This window comes from Cnephaeus nilssonii, assembly GCF_951640355.1.
Source record: "Cnephaeus nilssonii genome assembly, chromosome: 13".
NCBI lineage: Eukaryota > Metazoa > Chordata > Mammalia > Chiroptera > Vespertilionidae > Cnephaeus > Cnephaeus nilssonii.
Genome location: NC_137084.1, coordinates 57,458,885 through 57,484,664, shown reverse-complemented (window position 1 = coordinate 57,484,664; position 25,780 = coordinate 57,458,885). Strand labels below are relative to the sequence as shown.

Sequence of the window (25,780 nt, the reverse complement as noted above, 5' to 3'; positions counted from 1 at the left end):
GTATTTTTCTGATCCCTATTTCATTCATTTCCACTCTGATCTAACTTTGAGGTTAATTTGTTATTTTTTCTAGTTCCTTGAGATACAAAATTAGATTATTGAGATCTGATTTCTTAATAAGTGCATTTATCACTTTTAACTTTGTTTTCAGAACTGCTTTTGCTGAATCCCATTATTTGTTATGTTATTGTGGGAAATCAGTGAGATACCCTCTGCTAATATTGAGATATTCAGGAAATCTTTGGCCCTAAACTAAGTACTCCCACTATTTTATTGTTGTGTTGGTTAGCAAGCAAAGTACCAGGGGAAGTTTCTCTTGCAGTCAAACTTTGAATGGTCACTTCTTATTGTAGTTAGTGTGCCTGCCTATAAGGGCTTTTTAAATTTTTATTTTCAACTCTTTTTGGCTAATTGAACAAGCTTGTTCAAGCTTTAGTCAATTTACCCATAATTCTGGTTCAGTAGTCTCTGCATAAAAGTTTACTGGTGCTGATACAGTTTTTGTGGCAATTATTTTTTTTTTTTACCTATCACATTTATTATTCAGTAGAGGTGAAGCTAAAGTTTATTCACTTTTTCTCTTTAGTAAATACCTAGAAGTAGAATTTTGGAGTCATAAAGTAAGTATATGCTTAACTTTATAAGAAGCTGACAAAACTGTTTTTCCAAAGTGGTTATACCATTTTAAATTTCTACCAGAATGTCTGAGATTTCAAGTTCCTTGCCATATTTTATTTTAGGGAATTTTCAGTTATTTTGTCTCTTTCTGCCACATGAACGGAGTTTTTGGTTTTATTTTGTTAATAACACACATGATGAAGTTATACATTTTTAAAGAACCAGGACACACTTTGCAGATGAACAAGGTGGAAGTCTAAAATCAAACATGATATGAAAAGAAAGATAAACACAGATTTTATCTTCAGACTTCCAGTAATATTTTTAATGGATGGCCACTTGGCTGACCTTACTATACCACTTCTTTCAGTGTTTCTGCTGCTGCTTGAATTGTAAAGGCTGCAATAGAAATGTGTTTCTTTACTTCTGTCCAGGCTGAACGTGGGTCTGCTTTATTTTCAATATCAAACATAGCATCATAGATCCCAGGAAATGATTCTCCAGCATATTTGTTGTGCCTACTTGGAGCAAATATGATGTGCCTATTAGGAAAAACAAAACACATAAGACAGGTTGAGCTGAAAACTATACAAATATACCTTATATGCCTTTTTAAATGTGTTCCCTTTTCATTATTCTTTCTCTCCTGGCATTCACTTTTATTACTCCAAAATAAAGTCATAATTGATTTGAGATACTTATGTAACAGTATACTTTTAAGCAAAGGAGCTAAGATCTGTCTCTTAAGTCATATCATGTTGCCAACCCATACGGTTGGAATGGAACTAGATTCTTTTAAGTTAGGAGCATTAGTTGTCTAACTGTCTAGACTGCCATAGTGATAGAATGTGTCTTTTATGGGTGTGTGTGTGTGTATGTATATGTATATATACATATACATACATATACATGTGGGTATATTTAATGACAGAGAGGAGATTGAAAACAGTAATTTATCTTTGTGTTGCCCATTTTAGAGTTTCAACAAGAATGACAGTTGTTCCCAGTACTCTTCAGCCATTAAAAAGCAATACTGAAGAAGCTTGTTATTCCCCAAAAATATCATAGATGGTAAGGATAATGAAGCCCATTCTACATAGATAAAACAGTTATATATGGGTTGCCCACAAAGATACAGTTAAGTTCTCATATGAAGGAAAGTTTTGCAGTAGATTTCCAACTTCATCTCAGTAGCTCAAGCTACATATTTAATGAAACAGTTTTATCAGAAATTTTGTCCAACACTAAAATTCTACAGTTTCTTTAAACTATATGAGACAATACTGTATGAAAAAATATGGAGGTGTATGAAGTCAATGTTAATGATCAAAGATAAATTTATAAGGTTACTTAGATTTCCAAAAGTACATCAGGTTTTATCACTCTTGGCTTTTAAATCTTGCTATGATTTCAAATGGCTCTTTCTTGCTAAAATGAGTATTAAGTGCTACACTGTAAGCATCGACATGGTGACATATATACAAGTTGAGGTATTAGAGATACAGGTCATAGATATTCCTCAGTACACTTACCCTCTTCTGGAGAATTGTGAAGGGAGAGTGTTATAAAACATCATTCAAACCTTGTTTGAATCATTGACCTGGCATCTAACACCTCTGTGGTCTTTGGCAAATTATCTAAGTTCTCTAAACTTGCCCCATATGTGTAAAAATTTACTCTTAGCCACTTTCAAATATGCAGTACAGTATTGTTAACTATAGTCATCATGCTGTACATTACATTCCCATGACTTAGTTTGTAACTGGGAGTTTGTAACTTTTAACCACCTTCACCCTTATGGCACATCCCCCACCATCTGACAACCACCAGTCTGTTCTCTGTATCTATGAGCTGGTTTGTGTGTGTGTGTGGTTTTGTTTTAATTCAATATATATTAGAGATCATATGGTATTATGTGTCTGGTGTATTTCTGTTTCTGATTTGTGTGTTTTTCTGCCAAAGCCATGCTGTTTTGATTGCTGTATCTGTGTAGTATGGTTTGATATCAGGGTGTGTGACACATCTGTCTTCGTTCTTATTGCTTTGGCTATGCAGGGTCTTTTTTTTTTGTTCCATACAAGTTGAACACTTTCTGTTCTATTTCTGTGAAAAAATGCCATTGGGGTTTTGATAAATATTGCATTCATTTTGTAGATTGCTTTAGGAAATATGGACATTTTAATGATGCCAAATCTCCCCATCCATGAGCATGAACTATTTCTTTGAGTCATCTTTATTTCAATTTTATAGTTTTCATTGTACAGGTCTTTTACCTCCATTCTTAAATTTATTTCTAGTGCATTATTCTTATTGCAGCTATAAATTGGATATTCTTTTCTAATAGTTCATTGTTTATATACTAGTATTTTTATTTTTTTTTACCCTGCAATGTTAATGAATTTTTTAGTCCTAACAGGTTTTGGTAGTCTTCAGGGTTTTCTATAGTATGTTGAATAAAAGTGGTGTGAATGGCCATCTTTGCCTTACTCCTGAAAAGCTTTCAGCTTTTCACCACTCAGTATATGGTAGCAGGCTTGTGTGTGTATACACACACACACACACACATATATATATATTGCCTTTTATTATGTTGAGAGTTTTTATCACAAATGGATGTTGAATTTTGTGAAATGCTTTTTCTGCATCTATTGAGATATGACTTACCCTGTTAATGTGGTGTATCACATTGATTTGCATATAGTAAACCATCCTGGCATTCCTGGAATAAGTACCACTTGATCATGGTGTATAATCCTTTGAACGTATTTTTTAATTTCATTTGCTCATATTTTGATGAGAATTTTTGTACCTATGTTCATCAGGATATTAGCCTCCAATTTTGTTTTTTTCTGATGTCCTTGTCTGGTTTTGGTGTCAGGATAGTCCTGGATTCATAAAATGAGTTTGAGAAGATTGGTATGTATTCTTTGATTTCTAGATTGGCCTATTAATTGTTCTGTAGCATGTTTTTTAATCTCCACCTATTTGTGAACTTTCCAGTTTTGTAATTGATTTCTAGTTTCATACCATTGTGGTTGGGAAATCAGATTTTAAATGTGTTAAACTTGTTTTGTGGCCTAATATATATATATATCATCTATCCTTAAGAAGAATGTGTTTTCTGTTGCTTTTGGATGGAATGTTTTCTATACATCTATATATATCATTTAAGTCTAATTTTGTCTGTTAATCTATCCATCCATGTAAGTATGGTTTTGAAATCCCTGAATATATATATATATAGTTGCTCCTATATTGAGTGCACATATATAGAGAGATGTTATTTATTCTTGATGTATTGACTCTTATCATTATATAATGCCCTTGATGTCTGTCTTGGCTGATATAAGTAGAGCTACTCTGTTTTCTTTTGGTTTCCACATGTATGGGGTATCTTTTTCCATAAGTTTTAGTTTGTGTGTGTCCTTCTCAAGTGAGTCTTTCTAAACTCTTCACCACTTGGTCTTTTGATTGGAAAGTTTACATTTGAAGTAAATATTGGTATGCACTCATTGCTATTGGTTTGCTGGCTATTTATTGGTATGCTTATATTTCTCATTCGTGTATATACTGTAGGTTTTGCTTTGTGGCTGCCATGAGGCTAACATACAATGATTTATACTTATAAAAAATGTATTTACTCTCCTTCTAAACAGATTTTATGGTTTTTGTTTTATCCTCATTCAGGGATATGTTTGATTTTTAGACAAAAACATCGATCAGTTAGTTGCCTCCCATACCTGCCTGACCAGGAATCAAATCCACAACCTTTTGGTGTATGGGACGACGCTCAAAGCAACTGCACCAATATGTTTTTGATGTCATATTTTACTACTATTTTCATTTGTAAAAATGGGGCATGAGACACATAAGAGATTCTGGAGCACGAGAGAAAAGCATAGAGACAGCACGAGCCACTGAGCATGTCTGGTGTGGTTTAGAGTTAACCCTTAGATGTGTGTTTAATTGGAAACCTACCCCTCAGGCTGTAGTTGATAAGCTTATAGGCCTCTTTCACTGGAAGACTGCACTCCTGGGCCTCATGCAGTGAAGGTGGGAGCTGTTTAAGAACTTCTCCATTGGTTACAGTCCTGTGGGACCTGCCAGCATAAGCCCCACTAGCCACCAGAGCCAGGCAAGGTAGAGTTGTCCCTGGCAGTAGCTACACAAATTGGGGTGCCAGACAAAGGGTATACCCTCCTTTCTGGGAGAAATCACTATGCTGGAGTGAGGCAGAAAGAGAACACCTCAATATGCTTTCTCAGGAAGACGGGGGTGTGTAGTAACTTACAGGTGGAGACCTCTAGAACCAAACCTTCCAGGCTGTTCCCTAGGCAGCAGCGATAAATACCAGAACACGAGATACTAGTGCTTTGGAGCTCCACAGAGGGAGAGCATAAACATGGCACCTGCCAGTAAGACGAGAAAAGATGGCAGCGCCAGCTTTATAGCAAAGCAAAGGGAGAGGGGAAAATGATACCTATCATTTAGAATCAGAAAATCCATATTCTAGTTCACTTACACATATGTAAGTGACTTCCAGGATGTTTTCATCTCAAGATGGTGAAAACTATTCTATAAGGCTGTTTGTTGCCTTTCTTAGAAATATTAGGATTAGTATTAACATCTAACTAATAATAAACACAGGATTTTCAAGTCTAGCTCTGCTACATACTAAGTATAACTTGGGCAAATTATTTCTTTAAGCTTCAAGTGCCCCAGAGGTAAATGGAGATTATAGTTGTTTTCACCCCCCATAGGCTTGTAGATTTAAGGTATATAGAAGATTTAGCTCAGAGAGACACTCAGTAAATGGCTGCTATTTTTATAAAATCATAAATAATATGAACATGTTTGTTTGATACCAATAAAATAGCCAATATATCATTTTAATCCTTTGCCTGTTGTTAGTTATAAACAAAAATTCTAGATAGAAAAAAGGCAATTCCTTCAGGGGAAACATGAGAGCCATCTTCAAAAACCTAAAATGTTAAATAAAAATAGATCTAGATTTATTCTATTTGATTTTGGAGAACAGAATCAAAGGGGGGAAATTTATAGGAAAAACTTCCTTAAGAGGTAGTAAGCACCCCATCACTGGAAGATTCAAATAGCGGCTGGATGTCTAGATACAGGCACACCTTGGAGATTTTGCAAGTTCAATTCCAGACCATCACAGTAAAGAGAGCTTCGCAGTCTTTTTTACAAATTGAAGGCAAAACCCTCTACCAGCAAAAGGGCAACATGTGTGAAGCTCAATAAAATGAGGTTTGCCTATATCTGAGATCCTATAGAAAAGATTTATGCAGAATGCTGAACCACATGAGTTATGAGATCCCCTTTAAGATTCTATGACTTTGTTATGAAGAGTTCTTTTTTAACTGTCATAACTTATATCTACAGCAGAGCAATAAACATAAAATTAATTTTTCTGATATTACAAGTTATACTGTTTTGCATAAACTTTTTCATGTTCCTCTCGATACATGTATTTACCTTCCACTCACATGATGACAATAGTTGAAAGCAGTATTTTTTAGTGGAACACCCATTGCTTCCTTACCTGTAGAACTTCCTCCCAGGTAAACCAAGGGGATCGATGAATGCTCTTTCCAGAAGCATCAACTGGTCATTCACAATTCTCACTGCCATGGGACTTTGAGAACAAGAAACAGATCATTACAACTCTTACCATGGAACCATCCTATCTAATAAAGGGGGAATATGCTAATTAACTGCCCCGCCCTCAAAGATGGCAGTGCCCGTAGCCAATAAGGAGGGAATATGCTAATTGATTGCCCCGCCCTCAAAGATGGTGGCGCCCAGTCCCTTTAGCCCCACCAGGGCAGCAGCAAGGCCAGGCCTGCCCCCAGGCGGGCCCAGCCACTCCAAGCACCTGCCTCTGGAGTACCCCAGTCTCCTCAGCCACCCAGGGCCGGCCCGAGGCACAGGCAAGCCTCGGATGGTGGCTGCCCAGGGCCAGCCGAGGCTCAAGTAACCAGGACCGACCGAGGCTTGCACTGCCAGCAGTGGCAGCAGCAGAGGTTTGATGGGGCGTCGCCTTCCCCTCATCGCCAGGTCACCTGCCCCTGAGGGCTCCTGGACTGTGAGAGGGGGCTGGCAGGACTGAGGGACCTCCCTCTCCAGTGCATGAATTTTCATGCGCCGGGCCTCTAGTCTAAATAATAAAAGTGTAATATGCTAATTAGACCGGACACCCTTCTGGATGTCTCTCCATCCTTCAGGACGAAGCCAGGGCTTCAAGGGAAGCCCGGGTCCTGGGTGCCTGCCAGTGGCCAGAGGGAAACCAGTGCCAGCAGCCAGGGGAAGGAAGGCCTACTCTTGAATGAATTTCATGCATCAGGCCTCTAGTATTAAATAAAGATAAGGCTGCCCATAATTTGAGTAGCAGTGATTTAGTGTTGAATGCTTAAGTGTGTGACTAGGTTGCTTTTTAAAACAGCAGGGGAACTTTACATTGGAAACTTACTTATTAAGATCCACTTCTGTAAGTCTTCTGTGGAAATCTGAAGCAGCCTCTGAGAAGTTTTGCACAGCAGAAAATAAGGCATCTTTCCAAAGTAGAAAAGCAGGAGGGAAATGAGTAAGTACAAGCGCTTCCTCTTTCAGAGGTTTGCTTTCCTGCCCTCCCATTCCAGGTTGAGATGATTGAATAATATTGAAGCCATTTTTATACCGATCCTTCTGGCAGAACCATGGAAATTGTTTCAAGTATTGTGACAAAGTGTCAGATAGAAAATGGCTAAATTGGTTCTTAAGAAAATAACTTTCAAGAATCTAGGGCATATATCATTCACACCACTACTAATGACAGTAAGCTCTCAATATCATTGATAGGTTCTGTAACTTTAAACAAGGCAAGGTTCTGTAACTTTAAACAAGGCAACATATAATGAAACCAGTTTTACCATAGGCCAATTGATAAAAACTAGACTGTTTTAATGAAACAACATTATTAGAGGACCTACTATAGTACATTCAATTTAAGTATATTCAGTATTAAAAACCAGGTTTATTTAGCCCTAGATATTCTATAAACTTTAATTTTTGTTGCTGTTTTAAACCATGTATAAATCTAATAATAGATATTATGGGCACTAAGGACGAAGAGGGTTGAAGAAGGAATTTTAAATTTCAAAAGAAGCGTAGAAATCAAGATATATGAAAACTGAAATATGTTCCTGGGATTTAGTTACACAGGTAAATGAAATTTTGGCAAGAGCGATTTCACTACAATAGTAGGAACTTGAAGACAGTGCAGTGGTTTGGTTAATGGGAGGTAAAGAACTGGAGGTGGGGAGTGTAGGTCATCCATCCATCCATCCATCATTCCTTCATTAAAATAGTTGAGGGACTATGTTTTTTTCCTGGCACTAAATGAAAAATTTTGATTGTGAAGTAAGTAGGGCACATCAGGAAAGGAAATGTTTTTAAGATAGGAAAGGTTTTAAGAATTTTTTGAGATGGAAATACGGGGAGCAAGGTATTAATAGATCAGACTAGGTCCTTAAGAAGGTAAACAGGTGAATCAATTGTATAAAGAGTCCTTCCACTCTAACTGTGGTTTCTCTTATCAATTTGACTTATACAAATGGATAAAAGGTAATTTGCCAAGAGGAAATCAGGGCATTTAGGTAGAGAACTGGATGCTGGATAGCCATGGACCTATGGATATTCATCTTGCTGTAGACCCTGCTATGTCTATATTTTGTCTCATGTCTAAACACAGTTTTCTAAATTGTCTTTGCTTCATTTATTTCTAGATCTTAGTACCTGCTGCTCATCATAACTTTCTGAAGAATACTAATTCTTATGTAATAATATTCAAAAGTCATTCCTGACCTTTGTGCTCCTATAGCAGTGCTCTCTGTGTATAATAACTTGTCCCTTGCATTTTGACTTCTTCCCCACATGAGACTTTAAGCTCTGAGCACAATGACTATCTTAAACATCCATATATAGTCCAGGAAATAACAGTACTTGGTACACAATAGGCATTCAGTACAAATTTGATAATTACGTTATATGCTAATATATACTCAGAATAAGAAACCAGTAATAATAGGTAACAATTTATGAGCACTAAGTGTCAGTCACCATTGTTTCTGTGTCAAACAACTGAATCTCCACAGCAATCTTGGAAACATCGTATATTTTTTTACCATTTCACTCATAAGAAAATTGACAACACACAGAGGGCTCAAGTAACTTTCCCAAGGTCTCACAGTGAATATGAACCACACCCAATGCTACTACACTACACTATTTCATCCATGTTTTGTAGAACAGCACCCACAAAATGGCCAAATGGACAAGGAAAGAATGCTTAAAACTGTAAAAAAAAAAAAATCCTCCATGTAGACAAACATTAACCTTTTGCACTCGGATGTTGAGTGTGACTCAACACGGTTAGCATTAAAATAAAGGTATCGAGAAAAAAGCAAGCGAGTGCAAAGGGTTAAAAGACATATGCAATAATAATTATATATGTAGTGGAATTGGTTTTCTCTACTTTCCAATATTTGTGTGATGGTGTACTGCATCTATAGAGTAGTCTTATAACAGTAAATGTATTTTAAAGTCAGAAATACAGGGAAACACCAACATTGTAGCACTAACTTTAGCAAAATGGATTCAGCCTACAAATACCAAATTAAATCACAGTCTTTACTGGATGTTAAATTTGTTTCTAGAAGCCACACTAATAAGTGAGGCAGGGATAAATTCTAGGATGAAATAGCACACATTGATGATACGAAATATCTTAAACCTCTAACTTAAAGATTATGGAATACCTGCTCAGTCATTTCTTACCAAATGATACTCTGTGGTCTTTCAATTGTTGGTCGTGTTTCTTGGATAAATTGTAGATACTTGTTGCATAGTTTTTCAAAGCTTTTGCATAGTCTTGAATATTGAAAGGAATGATTTGAGAGTCTGCAAGCTCATAAACCAGTGCCCCTCGTAATTGAGCCACAGAGAGCTGTTTTTTAAATGTAGGGTCATAAAAATTTTCTACCAATTCAAACGTCTCATAAATTGTATGGTATACCGGGTAGCTGCTGTATTTATCTGTTTTCTAAAGAAAGGGTGGGGGGAGACCAAGTACAAACATTACATATTCAAATTGATTGAAGAAAAAATACAACTATATGACACTCTTGAGTTTCATTGCAATGAAGTAAAAAAAAAAAAAAGTTACCATTATGTAATTCATGTAATCTTCATTCAAAATACTGCGACTTGAAAATTCTACTTACTGTATTTCTGATAAGATTAAGGAGTTAATACTCAAGTTGCAAAGGAGTACACTTGACAATTGGGAATGAAAGGTTCTGGGCAGTTAAGTATCTATGTAGCTGAAGGATGTATTTAAGCTCCTTCCCTGACTCCCCAAATAGTGCATAACCAGATGCCATTTAACCCGTTTAAGTATTAGCATTATAAAAACATGGTGGTATTCTGTGTAAATACATATTTTTTAAATTTCTTAGGTCTTTCTTAAGTTTTTATGTATCTTCATTGCTATCAGGCAGTCATTTTCTCCTCTTTTAGTATGACTAAAAGCAATATCCTTCTGTCTAGTATTCTGTTTTTAATCTGCATTGTTTTAGTAACTAGGTAACATTGTTCAGAATGATAACAGAGTATAAAAATGAAAGGGCAATGAAAGAGGTAAAGCACATCATTTATGTATTAAGTGTGATGAGTATTGATATACAAATGTATGCCTTTATTTTGAGTTATTCTGCTTCATTCTTAGTTGTATTCTATACAAGCAAGACGTTATATTGCAGATATGATTTGAAAATTATTAAAATCTGACAAGTCTACTCTACTCAGCTCCTGCCAATTTGCAAAGCTATACTTTGCTTTGCTTTCTTCACTCTAGGATTCAGTGTGATTTATGATAATTTATAACATAGATAAACCAATATATAACACGTTTGCTTGCCTAAGTACTTGCATATCATCAATGCAGTGGTTGGCAAACTCATTAGTCAACAGAGCCAAATATCAACAGTACAACGATTGAAATTTCTTTTGAGAACCAAATTTTTTAAACTTAAACTTCTTCTAACGCCACTTCTTCAAAATAGACTCGCCTAGGCCATGGTATTTTGTAGAAGAGCCACACTCAAGGGGCCAAAGAGCCGCGTGTGGCTCACGAGCCGCAGTTTGCCGACCACTGCATCAATGTGTTTGGCAATCATGCAAACCAAGAACAAGTTAAAAATGAAAAGAAACTTGTATTGTTGCCTATTCAAGAGCTTGGACGCAGATGACAGGCAGTATGGGAATGTGGAGAGGCCTGTAACAATAAAGAATCTTAGCCGCATTCCTTGTAACAGAAATATTCTCCACCGGAACATTTTCTCCAGGAAAAGCACATCAAAGCCTACCAGACTAGGACCATGAGATTTTCCAACAATGCCTGTGTCAGGAAAAGGATGTGAACTACTACTTAATATTGATCACTAGCTTAATATTGGTCACTAGCTAAGTCCCAGACATTATTTGGTCAACTACTACTGCACTGAATAACTCTGGCAATGAAAATCACAAAATCACCCAAATTACTATCGAATCCATTTGCAAAGGGACATGCAGTCTGTCTCTATCCCTGAAATTCTTTACAGGCCACATGTCCACCGGTGCCTGTACCAAACAGCAAAATGACAGAATTCTTAACAAAAAGGATGTGGATGAGGTCCTATGTACCCAAAATAATAAAATCGCTTACCCTATTCTTAGTGTAGCGGGCTCTGCCTGAAGCAATGCCAAGTCTCTGAAAATAAGCTTCAAAATCGCTTCCAGATCCCAGCTTGTTAATTCTAGATGTAGAATATAAATACACATACAGAGAGAGAATGCATAAATAAATAATATGAAGTTAAATAGATGGGGCAGTGAAACCCATCCCAAGATTAGAAGGAATTTAATGGCACATTTATAGGATTTAGGAAAAGGTATACCACCCCAAGACACTTCGGTGCCATCTGCTGGATATTGGTGTGATAAACATCTGCATTGACCACAACCAGAGCTTGGCAGTGCCACCAAAGACCGCAGTCTAGTGACTGCTGTCTTCCATATTTTCTGCACTTATGGTATTTGTTTAGAGGGGAAAACAAGATATGGTTCCTGCCCTCAGAGAATTATGAACTAATCAGAAAATGACAATGAGGAAGTCTAATTACAGTATATTTCTTTGCATATAATTAAGAAACCACTATACACATATATTACCTATAATAATGTAATCACATGGAAAAATCATAATAGAGCAGAATATAAAATTACATATGCATGCAGAACCTAACTATATACTACTTTTAAATTTTTTTTTCTATTTAAGTATGTGAAACACTTATAATGGAAACACATTTAAACTTTCACAGATGTATTTGGAATATGGAATGAAGCCATAAACCGCTACATCATCTGCTGCTTTTAGAAATAGCATTGAAGTAGAAAATAAATATAAAATGAATTTAGGAAAACTGCTGCATGACTGAGATGAACTAAGAAATACATTAATACTTACAGTCTAAAGTTGGTTAACAGGTATGATTAACAATTTGGTAGTTATTGATAATGCCCATTAAATTGAGAAATAATCCATTTGTTTTTTAACTTCATCATTTGAAGTTATATTGTTAATGTATTCAATACATACCTATATTGTTAATGTATTCAATACATACCTAAGTGAAATTTTGCATAAGAATGCAAAATAATGCCTAATAATATAGCAAAATAATTTTGACTAAAATCTAGTGAAACTAGATCTCTGCTCTAATGTGGGTTAAAAGACTTGGCTGTTTTGGCTGATCAGCACAGCAAAGGCTGCACAGAGGGATCCTGTAGGATTGTCTTGACTCAAATTGTTGATGAGGCACCTGAGCATTGCATGCCTGGGGAACACAAGGGGCAAAGGGGAATTCATAATCTATCCTGTGGTAGAAAATATACAAACAAGTAATTTACCTAGGAAGGTTCGTATTTTCAGATGAAGGGTCCTTTTCCAACCAGCTTTCATAAAGAGATTTACCCTGAAAACCATCATCGGGACTGGAGATCTGGAAAGAAAATACTGGGAATTGGAAGCAGAAGCAACAAAATTTATGCCAACATAAAACCACATGTTAACATCAACTTCTAACTATACGCATGTTGATGTAGAAAAATATGCTTTTGGAAATAGGAAGAAAAATATCCAGCCCAAATTCTTGTTTATGATGCTTGCCTATTGGTAATTTTGCCTAATAACTAGGATAAAGTTTCCTGCTTGTTTTAGTACATTTTTACAGAGATTCATATTTTTAATAAATGTCATTCAGCAATTTCGATTCCTTTTGGTAGGAAGTATTGGGGGAGGGAATTAGATATATTTACTTTAGAGTAAATTGTTTTTGTCTGGGAAGAATTGCAGAGTCCTCAGGCAACAGATTAGGTTAGGAAGCTGAGCTTGAAACTGTCACTATAAACCTTAGTTTATCACCAACCCTGGTGGTGGGTGAGGAGGAATGTTATTTTAGAAAGTCTGATTATATTTGAATAAAGCTGGGATTTGATAGGTTTACAAATCTCAGATTTCTATTTGGGAATATTAAGAGCCTCTGTGTATACATAAACATTTTTATTACCCTCGTTAAAAGAATCCTTACAAACACACTTATACTTTGCTTTTTTTCTTCCACTCTAAGAAAAAGCAGGGGCATGTGTTGGAACAATGTGAACTTGTGGAATCTGACCATCTCTATTTTAGATCCATATTATCACACATATTGGTTGAAGTTTGTTCATTTATAGCTCTGCTTTGTTCAAAAATGGACCCAAGGCAGACCTTACTTATCAGCTCAGACACCTTTGGTGTCTTGCTTTAAACCCTAATTTTCTTACCTATGGAAATGGGTAGAATGGTGCCCATCTCAACTTAAACATCATCTCTGCTGTCTTCTCTGGCCTTTATACAGAGTGGGTTATTCCCTCATCACCACATAGGAGGTCTTCAGCGTACATTCTAGGCACTCCACAGAAGCATCCCAACCTCCCCCCCCCCCCCCCCCCCCCCGCTAGCATGCTGTAGCTGCAGGGATGTTCTGCTCATTTCCAGACATCTGACTGGGATCTACTCAGCTCCTGCCAATTTGCAATAGCTGAAGTCCTGCTCCAATTCCTACAATCTGCTTGGACCAAATTCCCTGCAAAATTCTCTTTATTGTCTAGAATCAGGCCGTCTCAGTCTAGCACTAAACAGAACCCTGTCTGTTTGTCCTGGACACCCTGGGTCAGATTTTTCTGTCTCCGTTATATGTACTGTCATAGTTGCTGTCCCTCCTCCATTGCATGGACACCTTGTCCCATTTCTTGCTTTTATCAGATGGAGGCTCTTCTCTTAAGCTCAGCCCTCCCAGGCTAGCCAATGTTGCTCATTGGTTGAGTATCAACCTATGAGCCAGGAGATCATGGTTCTATTCCTGGTCAAGGCCCAGGTTATGGGCTTGATCCCCAGTGAGGGGCATGCAGAAACATGTTTCTATGTCCCCCTCCCTCTCCGAAATCAATAAATATATATATATATATATATTTTAAACTCAGCCCTCCCTACCACCTCACCTTACAACACACATTAGAGGTTGATAAGCTTGTAATCATCTGCTTACAGGAGAAGAAGAGAGTCCTTTTTCTACTGAGTCTTGGTAGATTTGTCATGCTCCATTTCTCACCATCTTCCCACAACGTAGTTTGTGCTTAGGTCATACTGTGCTACCTCCGGGTCAGGAAGTGTGTTCTTTCATCCTCCACATCTTTTGAGAGATCTATGTCCTCTGCTTACGCCTTCTCCCTCACCTTCACATCCTTCCGTTCTACAGCCTGAGCATTAATTAATCTGTAAACATCCCCTGATGCTTCCCAACTTCCCCATCTACCTTGGGACTTTAGGTTCTCTTCCATAACTGTTCTCCATTGTATAGAGGATCCAATATTCCAGGGAACTGTAATTCCTCATTTATGGGTCTGTATCCTCTCTAGATTACAAAGTATTTGGATTCAGTGACCTTGTCATTTTATCATCGTTGCTGCTATAATTTATTTTATGGGACCTGATAACTAGCATCTACTCAATAAATATTTGTGGAATGAATGAGTAGCCAAGGCAATCTCTGAACCAAGGCTTTTCCATTCCAGCTCAGTGGACACAATACAAACTTATTAGAACAGACACTAGCAATACTATCTTAATTGTAATGTCACATAGTGTATTAGAGATTTTTGTTCTGCTTTGTTACTTATACAAATCAGTAATGTCTGTCACCAGTTTAAAAATAAGTACAGCTAATTAAGAAAAAAGTGTTATTCGCTAGTCCATTCATCAGAAAGCATAAGACAGATCTAATTATATACCTCTTTTGTCAGTTTATACACCAATTGGTAAAGAAGGGGTGTACAGTCAACTCTGAGAGTATAATTTCCTGAAAAATAAAGCACCGAGTATTTTAATACTTTCAAATGAAATTCAAATCTATATTTAAACTTTATTTTCTAATTATAAATATATAACAAATTTCAATGGGATCACTCTCTGGGAATTGAAAATAGGGTGGAGCCCTGGCCAGATACTTTCGTAGAGCATTGTCCTGATATGCCAAGGTTGAGGGTTCAGTCCCCAGTTAGGGCACAAGAATCAACCAATGAATGCATAAATAAGTGGCACAACAGATTCCCCCTCTCTCTCTCTCTCTCTCTCTCTCTCTCTCTCTCGCACGCGCGCGCCCTTCTCTCTAAAAATCAATCAATCAAAAATGTAAATAGGGTGGAAGTAGTTATTCAGGAGCAAGAGAGACTGCAGTGCACTCTTCACAGAAGGTATAAGTGGACTTTGGTGGCTAGGACAGCAGTTACCATATTGTAAGGGTCATTAACACAGTGTCTCTTAGAGGGTGTTCAGCAAATAAATGGTAAGGCTGTGGCATTCATTCAGTTAGTATATAGCAAGACATTATACAGTGGAAGGGAGGGATACAGACAGAGAGGACCATTGATATGAGAGAGACCAGAGCTGGGGATAGAGCCTGCAACAAATGTACATGCCCTTGACCAAGGTCAAACCCAAGACCCTTCAGTCTGTGGGCCAACACTCTAGCCAGAGTCAAACTGGCTAGGGCTAGAAAGTATTTCTATGTGAAATATTCTGTAAACCACTTAAGTATTTTAGTCAAATTCTTTTTAAAAATATATATTTTTATTGATTTAAGAGAGGAAGGGAGAGGGAGAGATAGAAACATCAATGATGAGAGAGAATCATTGATCGGCTGCCTCCTGCACGCCCCCGCTCCGGGGACCGAGCCCGCAACCCAGGCATGTGCCCTTGGCTAGAATCGAACCAGGGACCCTTCAGTCCACAGGCCGACACTCTATCCACTTGAGCCAAACCAGCTAGGGCTAGTCAGATTCTTTTAATACCTCTATAGGAAGGATGTAGTTAATACTGGAGTTTTAAATAGGAATCCAAATGGTAAATATCCTAAAGAAATAAGGCTCGATAGCTTAGTTATAAATTAAATGTACCTTCAATCGATGAATCTGAGTTGACGTAAGCGATGCCTCTCTCCTGGAGTGTTTTTGCATTCTCCTACAGTTGAAGCAAAGTTGTTATTTAATTCATCGTATTTACAGTTGTGGGAATGGAAACAAAATAAACCAATTTAGTATAAAAGTGGTCTGCAAATACTTTTTAAGAATCAAATACCTTTGCCTTCGACCATAATTTCTGAAAAATGCTGATAACTGGTTGGTTGACAACATTAATGAAATTAAAACAAGAAAGAAAAAGATTGTGCTGCTGTAGCTATTTATTGTTTACAGCAATAGAGGCAGCCCAGAGAAAAAATACTTTCAATGTGTGGTTCTGTGATTCCCTAAACCAGACCGAATATGAAGGGGCGAGGCTCCCAGATTCTGGGCCCCACCCCAGACCTACTGACTAAGAACTGCTGAAAGCAAGGCCTGGAAATCAGTATTTGCCAAAAGGTGCCCTGGCAATCCTTATATGCATTGAAGATGTGAGATCCACTGATAATGGATACCCAAATAAATGTATCATTTTAAGTGAAAAATAAGGAAGCACCAAAACATTGAAAAATAGAAAATTTCATTTATTCTTTTAATTAGAAGATGAACAAAAAAACAAACAAAAAAAATGAGAGGAAGACAGAACAAAACTAGAGGGAGAAAAGGAAGGACCTTGGGACAAACACAAGACTGATTCTGACTTTCTCCCTCTCCACACCCCCACAAGAAAGATTAAGCAGAGAAGATGAATGTCACACACAGACGGGAATATGCCGAGAGCGCCCTTCTCTCTCACTTACTACCTTATAAGAACTTACTATAATAAAAAGCATTTAAAGCTGTGAGAGGTTATGGCACAAATGAGGACTGCCACTTCTCTGCACTGCCCACACACGCCACACCATAGTTACCTCTGTTACGGGGAGATACAGGGTCAGAGTTTGTAAGGAAGATTTCTTAGTTACTTAAAGTGTGCTGTTAAATATGCTGAAAAACATGGTAGAAAACTAGAAACTGTTGAAATTGTCTTTTAACCAACAAGAATTTAAATTAATGCAAAGCATATTATTTTATATCTTAGATTTCTTTGATCTTTATTTTAAGCTGCTAAAATTTTAGAGACATGTATTTATGTATACATGTATTCATATGAAATTACATATTTCTAAATGTAAATGACCTTAATAAAATTTGATTCATCTAAATAGTCAACTTCCAAAAAGCATGTTCGTAAAAGCAATCATACCTAATAAAATGGTAATATGCTAATTACCATCACTCCGCTACGCCCACGATTGGGCCAGCGGGAGGCTGGGGGGCGGGACTCCAGGTGGCCGATTGGCTGGCGGTAGGAGCGGGGGGCGGGGACTCGCGAGTCCCCGACCCCCGCTCCTACCGCCGGCTTAAATGGCCGGCACTGCTTAGGCCGGCGCTGCGGAAGACAATGGTGGTGGAACTCGGGGTGGCCGATTGCGTGGCTGCTGGCACCAGTTTTCCGCCAGCAGCAATTTTCCTCTGGCCACCCGCCCGATCGGAGCGCCTCCCGATCAGAGTTCCTCTAGAGGTGGCCGATAGTGCTGGCGGGAGGTGCTCTGGTGGGGGGGGGGGGGGCAGAGGAAAACTGCTGCTGGCGGATAACTGGTGCCGGCAGCCAGGTGAAGGAAAAGTCTATTGCACGAAACTTCGTGCAACGGGCTCCTAGTGTAATAATAAAACTTTGTGATATAAATGGAATCAAGAGGTAAGTGATAGACCGGTAACTGTTTGTGATTTTACCCCCATGCTGATTTGATTCATATTGTTTTAAAGTAAAGTTAAGAGAAAATGAGTCAGGAGGAAAACATTTTAAGAACTAGAGCCAATGCCAAGAAATGTTTGACATGTTCCAACAACCCTCTAAAATCTGGACTTATAAAAATATCTGGACTTACAAAAGATACACAGAGGAAGGTGGAGGGAGAATAAGTGCTTATATAGTGCACATGCCTTTTAAGAATCATGAGCTTACCTTGTACATTTAAGAACTTAGTTACTCGACAGAGAGGCTAAGGGGAAAAGGTGAAAGAAGGTGGCCTAGGAGAGACACTAAAGGATAAAGCATTAAGAGCCAGTCACAAATGAAAATCATATTTGAAGAAAAAAATAAATCTCAGGAATTCTAAAGTAAGGCAGTTAACTAAAGTAATTCTATGTACAAAATTATCATATACTCAACAACCTGGCACTTTTGTGAAGGGTAAAATATACATACGGTTGCAATTTTACATGGAGTCTATACGTGTGAAATTATAATCAAAGTCAAGACATCTTAATAGAACCTCTTGTTTTCTTAGGAGAATTCTGAGGAAACATCAAGAACTTGAAAAGTCACTCTAGGGATCTGTACGAGTTTTTAGATAAGTCAATTCACTTGTCAGAAACAGCTCGCTAGTCTTGACTATTTTCTGAACTTAAGAGATTTTAGGAGGTTATTCTGTTTTGCCAAACTGATGTGAAAGTAAAAACAAACTCTTAAGTTCTCTTGAGACTTGACTTGCTCCAAATTAAAACCGTATTAGGCAGTGAATCTATTTGTGGACAGCCTGAGGCACAGATCTTTGTTTCCGGTTGATCAAGAAAATAACTTACTTACCTCAGCCCACTCTGTGGATCCCAGAAGTCCAAATTCTTCTGCATCCCAGCTGGCGAAAATGATAGTTCTCCGAGGTCTCCATCCTGTAATCATTGTTAACACACAGTTAGTTAGGTACACCTGCCTAAAATAAAGGAGAATCAGTGCGTCACTTTTTGTCCTCACCCACCAAAGAAACATTACCTCTACTCATCAGTTTTCCAAAACTCTGCGCAATTTCTTGTAAAGCAGCTGTGCCAGTGGTTGGGTCAATACCTCCAAACACCCAGGAATCCCGATGGCCTCCCAGAATAACATACCTGTCTGGAAAAGAATGTGTTCAAAAGAACTACAATTTTGAATGCATTATAAATAGTTGTAATTCATGTGCTTTTTAAATTAAATTTCCTCTTGCTTGAGTTTCCTCCATAGAAAAACATTAATGCTACAAGGGAGAGTCTTATTTTAGATTAGTACAAATATTTTTTTCAAATGTAGTTGTTTTATATCAGCCAAAAAATAAAAATAAAAATCAACAGTTTGTAAAAACAAAGTGTTTTTAAAAATTCTCACTCACCAGGTTCCACAGATCCTCTGATAGTTCCAATTACGTTGTAAATCCTTGTAATTTTATTGGTGTTATGAACATGCATTTTAACCTTCCTAGAATTTCAAAAGGAATAAATTACTTCACATAGAGCGTTATGTCTAAAAGCTTTCTTTCAATGTTTAATTATGAAATATATCGGAAGTACAAAAAGCTCTCTAATTATAATAGTTCAGTGAATTCCCACATAGCCGAAACCTAAATTAAATAATTGTTAATATTGTTGAACCATTTTCAAGTAAGTTGCAGACATCATGACATTTTACCTCTAAGTACTTAAGCATGCACCTTACAGTAAGATTTTAAAAACTCAATATTTTATATTCTTTCTCCCTATAACTATATTGATATTTAATTAAAATTCAAAGAAGTCTATTATTCAACATGTCTTGGGTATTCATTTTTAAATGTTAAGTATAGGCTACTTAATTACAAAAATAAGGAATATAGCCATTATGTATTTAAGGGCAAATAAGTCTTTTTTACACGTGGCTTTGTATTTACATTAATTTCTGCTGTTTAATAGTTTTCTTCAAGATTATTGAAGTAGTGTATCAGTTAAAGAGCTGGCTCAGTGCTGCCAGTAAGAAACATGATAAACTCTATGATTAAATGGGGAAACTCTATGATTAAATGGAAACTGGGGAAGCGCCTGTTAATATGTACAAGACAACTATACAATGAAACTCCCAGGCCATCACTGTTGATTCTGATTTGGGGAAATCTTTTAAATATTCATTCATGAATTATAATAAACCTAATTAGAATTCAAGGGAAAATACAATCAATCAAAGACGGGAAAAAATACATTCACATTTCATGAATCCAAAATGACATGGGAAAATGTTGAGTCTTCTTTTCACAAAGGAACAAAATTTACCTATTTACCTATGGAGGGGTTGCCAGCAGGAGGGGAGGGAGGGAGGTGGGGAGTGGAGATCCAGCAGTTTGTAATTTGTGGTTCATTTTTGAATGGAAGAACTAACAAGCTGTCAAAACCTATAAATTGTTAAGTGCAGATTCTGTTTTGTGTGTGTGGTTTTTTTCCCCTTCAAAAGTATATTGCACTTCTGAAGGCATATTTAATTTATGTGCAATATTCAGCTAAAAATGCTTTGGGGGAAAACTTTTCAATGGTTGGTGTTTTGTGTGTTTTTGTGTTGTTTTTTTTTTTTTTCATTTTAAGACATCAAGTAAAGGATTTATTTTTGCTGCTGATAAAAATTGATAACAAAGCCCTAGCTGGTTTGGCTTGGTGGATAGAGTGTCGGCCTGTGGACTGAAGGGTCCCGGGTTCGATTGTGATCAAGGGCACATGCCCTGGTTGCAGATTTGATCCCCAGTAGGGGGTGTGCTGGAGGCAGCCGATCAATGATTCTCATCATTCATGTTTCTATCTCCCCCTCTCCCTTCCTCTCTGAAAACAAAATACAGATTTTTAAAAAATAGCAAAAAAACCCCACAGAAACATGTTTTCATATGTGTTTCTAAACATATGAGCCTAATATCTATTAGAAACCCAAATTCATTGATACTATGTCATTAAATGAAGAAATTTTAAGAAAGTCAACAGTGAGGAATGAGAAAAAAATCTGTTAATTTTTTTCATTAGAAAAATTTATTTTAATGAAAATGAATAGAGGCTATCTGCTCATATTCTCAAGAGTTCATCCACATCTTTATGTCTTTTTAGTGTTTAGTACCACCGACTCCAAATGCCTAAATATCCACATGCTTTTCCTGTTATCACTTCAAACTCATCATGTTCCAAATGAATTGAACTCTAGTAGGCCCCACAGAGCAGGGATTTTTGCCTGTTTTGTTTACTACTGAATTCCCAGTACCCAGAATGGAGCCTGGGGTAGAGAAAATGCTCAATAAATATTTGTGAAATTGCCCGGCCAGCAATGGTTCCCTGTTGAGCATCGACCTATAAACCAGGAGGTCATAGTTTGATTCCTGGTCAGGGAATATGCCTGGGTTGCTGCTTGGTCCTCATGGGGGGCCATGCAGGAGGCAGCCAATCAGTGATATTCTCTCATCATTGATATTTCTATCTCTCCCTCTTCCTTCCTCTTTGATATCAAAAAATATTTTAAAAAGTATTTGTGAAATTAACAAATATACTCCTGCAAGGAAAAATTAAGACCTTAGCTCATCTAATCAGAGTTACCTCTGACTATTATTGTCCTTAGACAATTTTACAGCTCTGTAGAGACAGTAATTAGCTTACAGAAACATGATTGTAATGCAGATAATCCATATCCACTGAAATGCACAATCTCCCTAGTGAACGTTAACTAACTTCCCTTTCCCAATATGAACAAAATGCGTTTGTCTGCTGTTAAGTACACTCATTTCATCATCCTGATGAGCTGATGTTTTGGTATAAACTTTGAATTCTCCTTTGAATCAGTTTTAACTCCTTTCAAGTTCCCTTATTCCATTTTGGACACATGTTCATTTCATATTTGTGGAAGAATTGTGGTTTTACTTTTTCAAAAAGAAATCATCTTTTATCATTTTGGATTCCAATGAGATGCACAATGAATTCACCTCAAAGACCAGGTATGGGCAGCTTCAACCCACACGTCTTTCGCTGGCTCTCAGAAGTAAGTCCAAGTAGCAACAGAGTTCTAACTTTGCTGCCTGACCATACCTATAAATTTTTCTCTACTGATTGTGTTTTGTTTATGTTTCTAGTTTGCTTATGGCAGATAAGTTATTCCCCAGTGGCAGCTGTGGCTAGGAATTTGATTTCATATCCTGTCATTTGGTAATTTCTGTAAATGGATTATTAGATAATCAAGATCTCTTTAGGATAAGATCTGACAGAAAATGCGTTTTTTAGTAATTTTGTGGTTTTGTCCATTTGAGCTCAAATCAATTAAGGCTTCTGTGCCCATGTTGAAGGAGGTCAGCTTTTTGATATGTTGACCAGAGAATTTTTATGTTTTTGAGTTTTCTCTTGAACTGGGACTAAAAGTAGAACTAAAGTTTCATCTTTACTGCTTTCTCTGTGTCTGTTTCTGTTTGTAAATTAAAAGGCCTTTACTTGCCGAAACCGGTTTGGCTCAGTGGATAGAGCGTCGGCTTGCGGACTCAAGGGTCCCAGGTTCGATTCCGGTTAATGGCATGTACCTTGGTTGCGGGCACATCCCCAGTAGGGGGTGTGCAAGAGGCAGCTGATCGATGTTTCTCTCGCATCGATGTTTCTAACTCTCTATCCCTCTCTCTTCCTCTCTGTAAAAAATCAATAAAAAACAAAACAAAACAAAAAAAAAAAGGCCTTTACTTTTCATTGTGTATTTTTCTTACCTCTAGAGGACATTAATACATCCTATATAATAAAAGGGTAATATGTAAATTGACCCTAATGGCAGAACGACCAGGAATGACTGGTCATTATGATGCACACTGACCACCAGGGGGCACTCAATGCAGGAGCTGCCCCCTGGTGGTCAGTGTGCTCCCACAGGGTGAGCTCCGCTCAGCCACAAGCCGGGCTGACAGCTACAAACACAGTGGTTGTGGCAGGAGCCTCTCCTGCCTCCTCTGCAGCACTAAGGATGTCCAGCTGTGGCTTAGGCCCGCTCCCCATGGACCTAAGCTGGCAGGTGGATATCCCCCGAGGGCACCCGGGCTTCCAGAGGGATGTCTGACTGCCAGCTTAGGCCCGATCCTCCAGGAAGTGGGCCTAAGCCAGCAGGCGGACTCCCCAGAGGGGTCCCAGACTACAAGAGGGTGCAGGCCGGGTTAACTTGCACTAAATTTCCCACAAGTGCAGAAATTTTAATGCACCAGGCCTCTAGTTAGATAATAAAATATATCAAAGGAACTCTGTTCTGATTGAGCTATACAGATAAATAAGCATTTATGTAAAAAATTCTAAACTGTCTATAAAATAAGCAAATTGAATTTCTAGTACTTTGAAAGTTCTGAAATAAAAATAATTAGTCCTGGCCTGCTAGCTTACTTGGTTAGAGCATCATCCCAATACACCAAGGTTGTGGGGTCCGTACACATAGAAGCAGCAACCAATTAAGCATAAATAAGTGGAACAACAAATTGATGTTTCTTTTCCCTTCCCATCTTTAAGGTCAATAATCTATATATACTACTAGCCATGTGCACGAATCCGTGCGCCAGTAGCTCTCTGCGGGGCCTGGCCACTCTGCACCTGCTGCCTAGAGGCTCTCTGCGGCCCAGAGGCCAATTCGCAGCCAGGCGTGGAATGCTTGCCTCATTGCCACAGTGATGAAGCAAGCATTCCACCAGGAATGGTGCCCGCTCTCAGCAGCCGCCCCCCCACCCCCCAGGACTGGAATACTCCAGTGAGGCTGAGAGGACTGGGTGCCGCCATCCTGTGGCTATGGGCGCCGCCATCTTTGAGACGGAGTGATGGTTCATTTGCATATTACCCTTTTATTAGATAAACTAGTAGCCCGTTTGCACGAAGATTCGTGCAATAGACCTTCATTCACCTGGCTGCCTGCACCAGTTTTCTGCCGGCACCAGGGACCCAGGCCTTGGCTGTGGCCACCACCTTCTGCCTTTTTCAGGGTCGGGGCTTGGCCCCGGGCGGTGGCCTTGGGCTCCGCGGCACCCAACATCCTTGCTAAGGATCGCAGGAGCCGACCCCCAGTGGTTTCCTGCGATCCGTGCAGGCTGCCCACTGGTGCCCAAGGCTGGGAAAGCCTCCACCCCAGGCTTTCCTGGCCTTGGGCTCGCCGCACCCAGCGTCCCTGCTACCGATCACAGGAGCCGACCCCCAGTGGTTTCCTGCAATCGGTGCAGGCTCCCCGCTGGTGCCCAAGGCCCGGAAAGCCTCGGCCCCTGGGACCCCCGGGAGGGGCGGGAGGGGCCGGGCCACGCTCCCCCAGGTGGCCGATCGACCCCCAGACCCCCGGGAGGGGCGGGAGGGGCAGGACCACGCCCTCCCAGGTGGACGATCAACCCCGGGACCCCCAAGAGGGGCGGGAGGGGCCCGGACATGCCCCCCGGGTGGCCGATCGCCCCCCAGGACCCCCGGGAGGGGTGGGAGGGGCAGGGCCATGCCCTCCCAGGTGGACGATCAACCCCGGGACCCCCGGGAGGGGCGGGAGGGGCGGGAGGGGCCCGAACACGCCCCCCCTAGGTGGCCAATCGCCCCAGGCACCCCCCGGGAGCGGCGGCATGGGCCCAGCCACGCCCCCCCGGGGTGCCGATCGCCCCAGGCACCCCCTGGAGCGGCGGCATGGGCCCGGCCACGCCCCCCGGGGTGCCGATGGGCCTGGCCACGCCCCCCAGGGTGCTGATCGCCCCAGGCACCCCCGGGAGCGGCGGCATGGGTCCGGCCACGCCCCCCGGGGAGCCCATGGGCCCGGCCACGCCCCCCGGGGTGCCGATCGCCCCAGGCACCCCCGGGAGCGGCGGCATGGGCCCGGCCACGCCCACCCCGGGGAGCCGATCGCCCCAGGCACCCCGGGGAGCGGCGGCATAGCTCCGGCCACGCCCCCCGGGGTGCCGATCGCCCCAGGCACCCTGGGGAGCGGCGGCATGGGTCCGGCCACGCCCCCCCGGGGTGCCGATGGGCCCAGGCACCCCAGGGAGCGGCGGCATGGGCCCTGCCACGCCCCCCCGGGTGCTGATGGGCCCGGCCACGCCCCCTGGGGTGCCGATCGCTTCAGGCACCCCGGGGAGCGGCGGCATGGGTCCAGCCACGCCCCCAGGGTGCCGATCGCCCCAGGCACCCCCGGGAGCGGCGGCATGGGCCCGGCCACGCCCCCCCCGGGGTGCCGATCGCCCCAAGGACCCCCGGGAGCGGCGGCATGGGCCCGGCCACTTGGCACCACCATCTTGAACTTCTCAACGGCGAATATGCCACCCGGAGTCCCGCCCCCAGCCTCCTGCCGGCCCAATCGTGGGCATAGCGGAGGTGCGGTCAATTTGCATGTTTCTCTATTATAAGGTAAGATAAAACCCTAATATGCAAATAGACTGAATAGCAGAACTGAACAACTGGTTGCTATTATGTGCGCTGACCACAAGGGGGCACGTGTGGAACACGGCAGGCGTTGGCAGCAGCTGGCAGAGAGCGGAACATGGCAGGCGTCAGCTGTGGCGGGATAGTGGAACAGATGAGCAGGGGCACCAGACCAAGGAGGGGCACCGGTTGCTGTCATTGGGGTGAGCCTCTGGTAGGTTAATGAAAATTCTTTGCTCCCACGCACTGTGGCCCTGCCCAGCGCTTGCACCTGCTGCTGGCACTGGCCTCACTCGCACCCACTGCTGGCACTGGAGCTGCCACTCACACCTGCTGCCAGTGCCCAACGTCAGCCCCGATCGCTTGGCGCCATCAGTGT

General features: G+C 40.3%; 1 protein-coding gene across 5 annotated transcripts in view; it reads right to left on the bottom strand.

Annotated features, from left to right (window-relative positions):
• Positions 1-566: 566 nt before the first annotated feature.
• NAALAD2 (N-acetylated alpha-linked acidic dipeptidase 2) overlaps positions 567-25,780 on the bottom strand; it is a 56,123-nt gene continuing 30,909 nt past the window's right edge. Inside the window, exons 10-20 of one of the 5 annotated variants that reach the window (XM_079789239.1) lie at positions 19,407-19,492; positions 19,034-19,153; positions 18,851-18,933; positions 16,216-16,279; positions 15,052-15,119; positions 12,631-12,722; positions 11,384-11,474; positions 9,454-9,718; positions 7,109-7,190; positions 6,182-6,274; positions 567-1,160 (exon numbers count right to left, since the gene is read on the bottom strand). In XM_079789239.1, coding sequence (XP_079645365.1) covers positions 971-1,160; positions 6,182-6,274; positions 7,109-7,190; positions 9,454-9,718; positions 11,384-11,474; positions 12,631-12,722; positions 15,052-15,119; positions 16,216-16,279; positions 18,851-18,933; positions 19,034-19,153; positions 19,407-19,492 — 1,234 coding nt within the window. In that variant the 3' untranslated portion in view covers positions 567-970. Of the gene's footprint in view, positions 1,161-6,181; positions 6,275-7,108; positions 7,191-9,453; positions 9,719-11,383; positions 11,475-12,630; positions 12,723-15,051; positions 15,120-16,215; positions 16,280-18,850; positions 18,934-19,033; positions 19,154-19,406; positions 19,499-25,780 lie in introns of all 5 variants that reach the window. The other 4 variants (XM_079789238.1, XM_079789240.1, XM_079789237.1 and 1 more) reach the window with 4 other exon arrangements.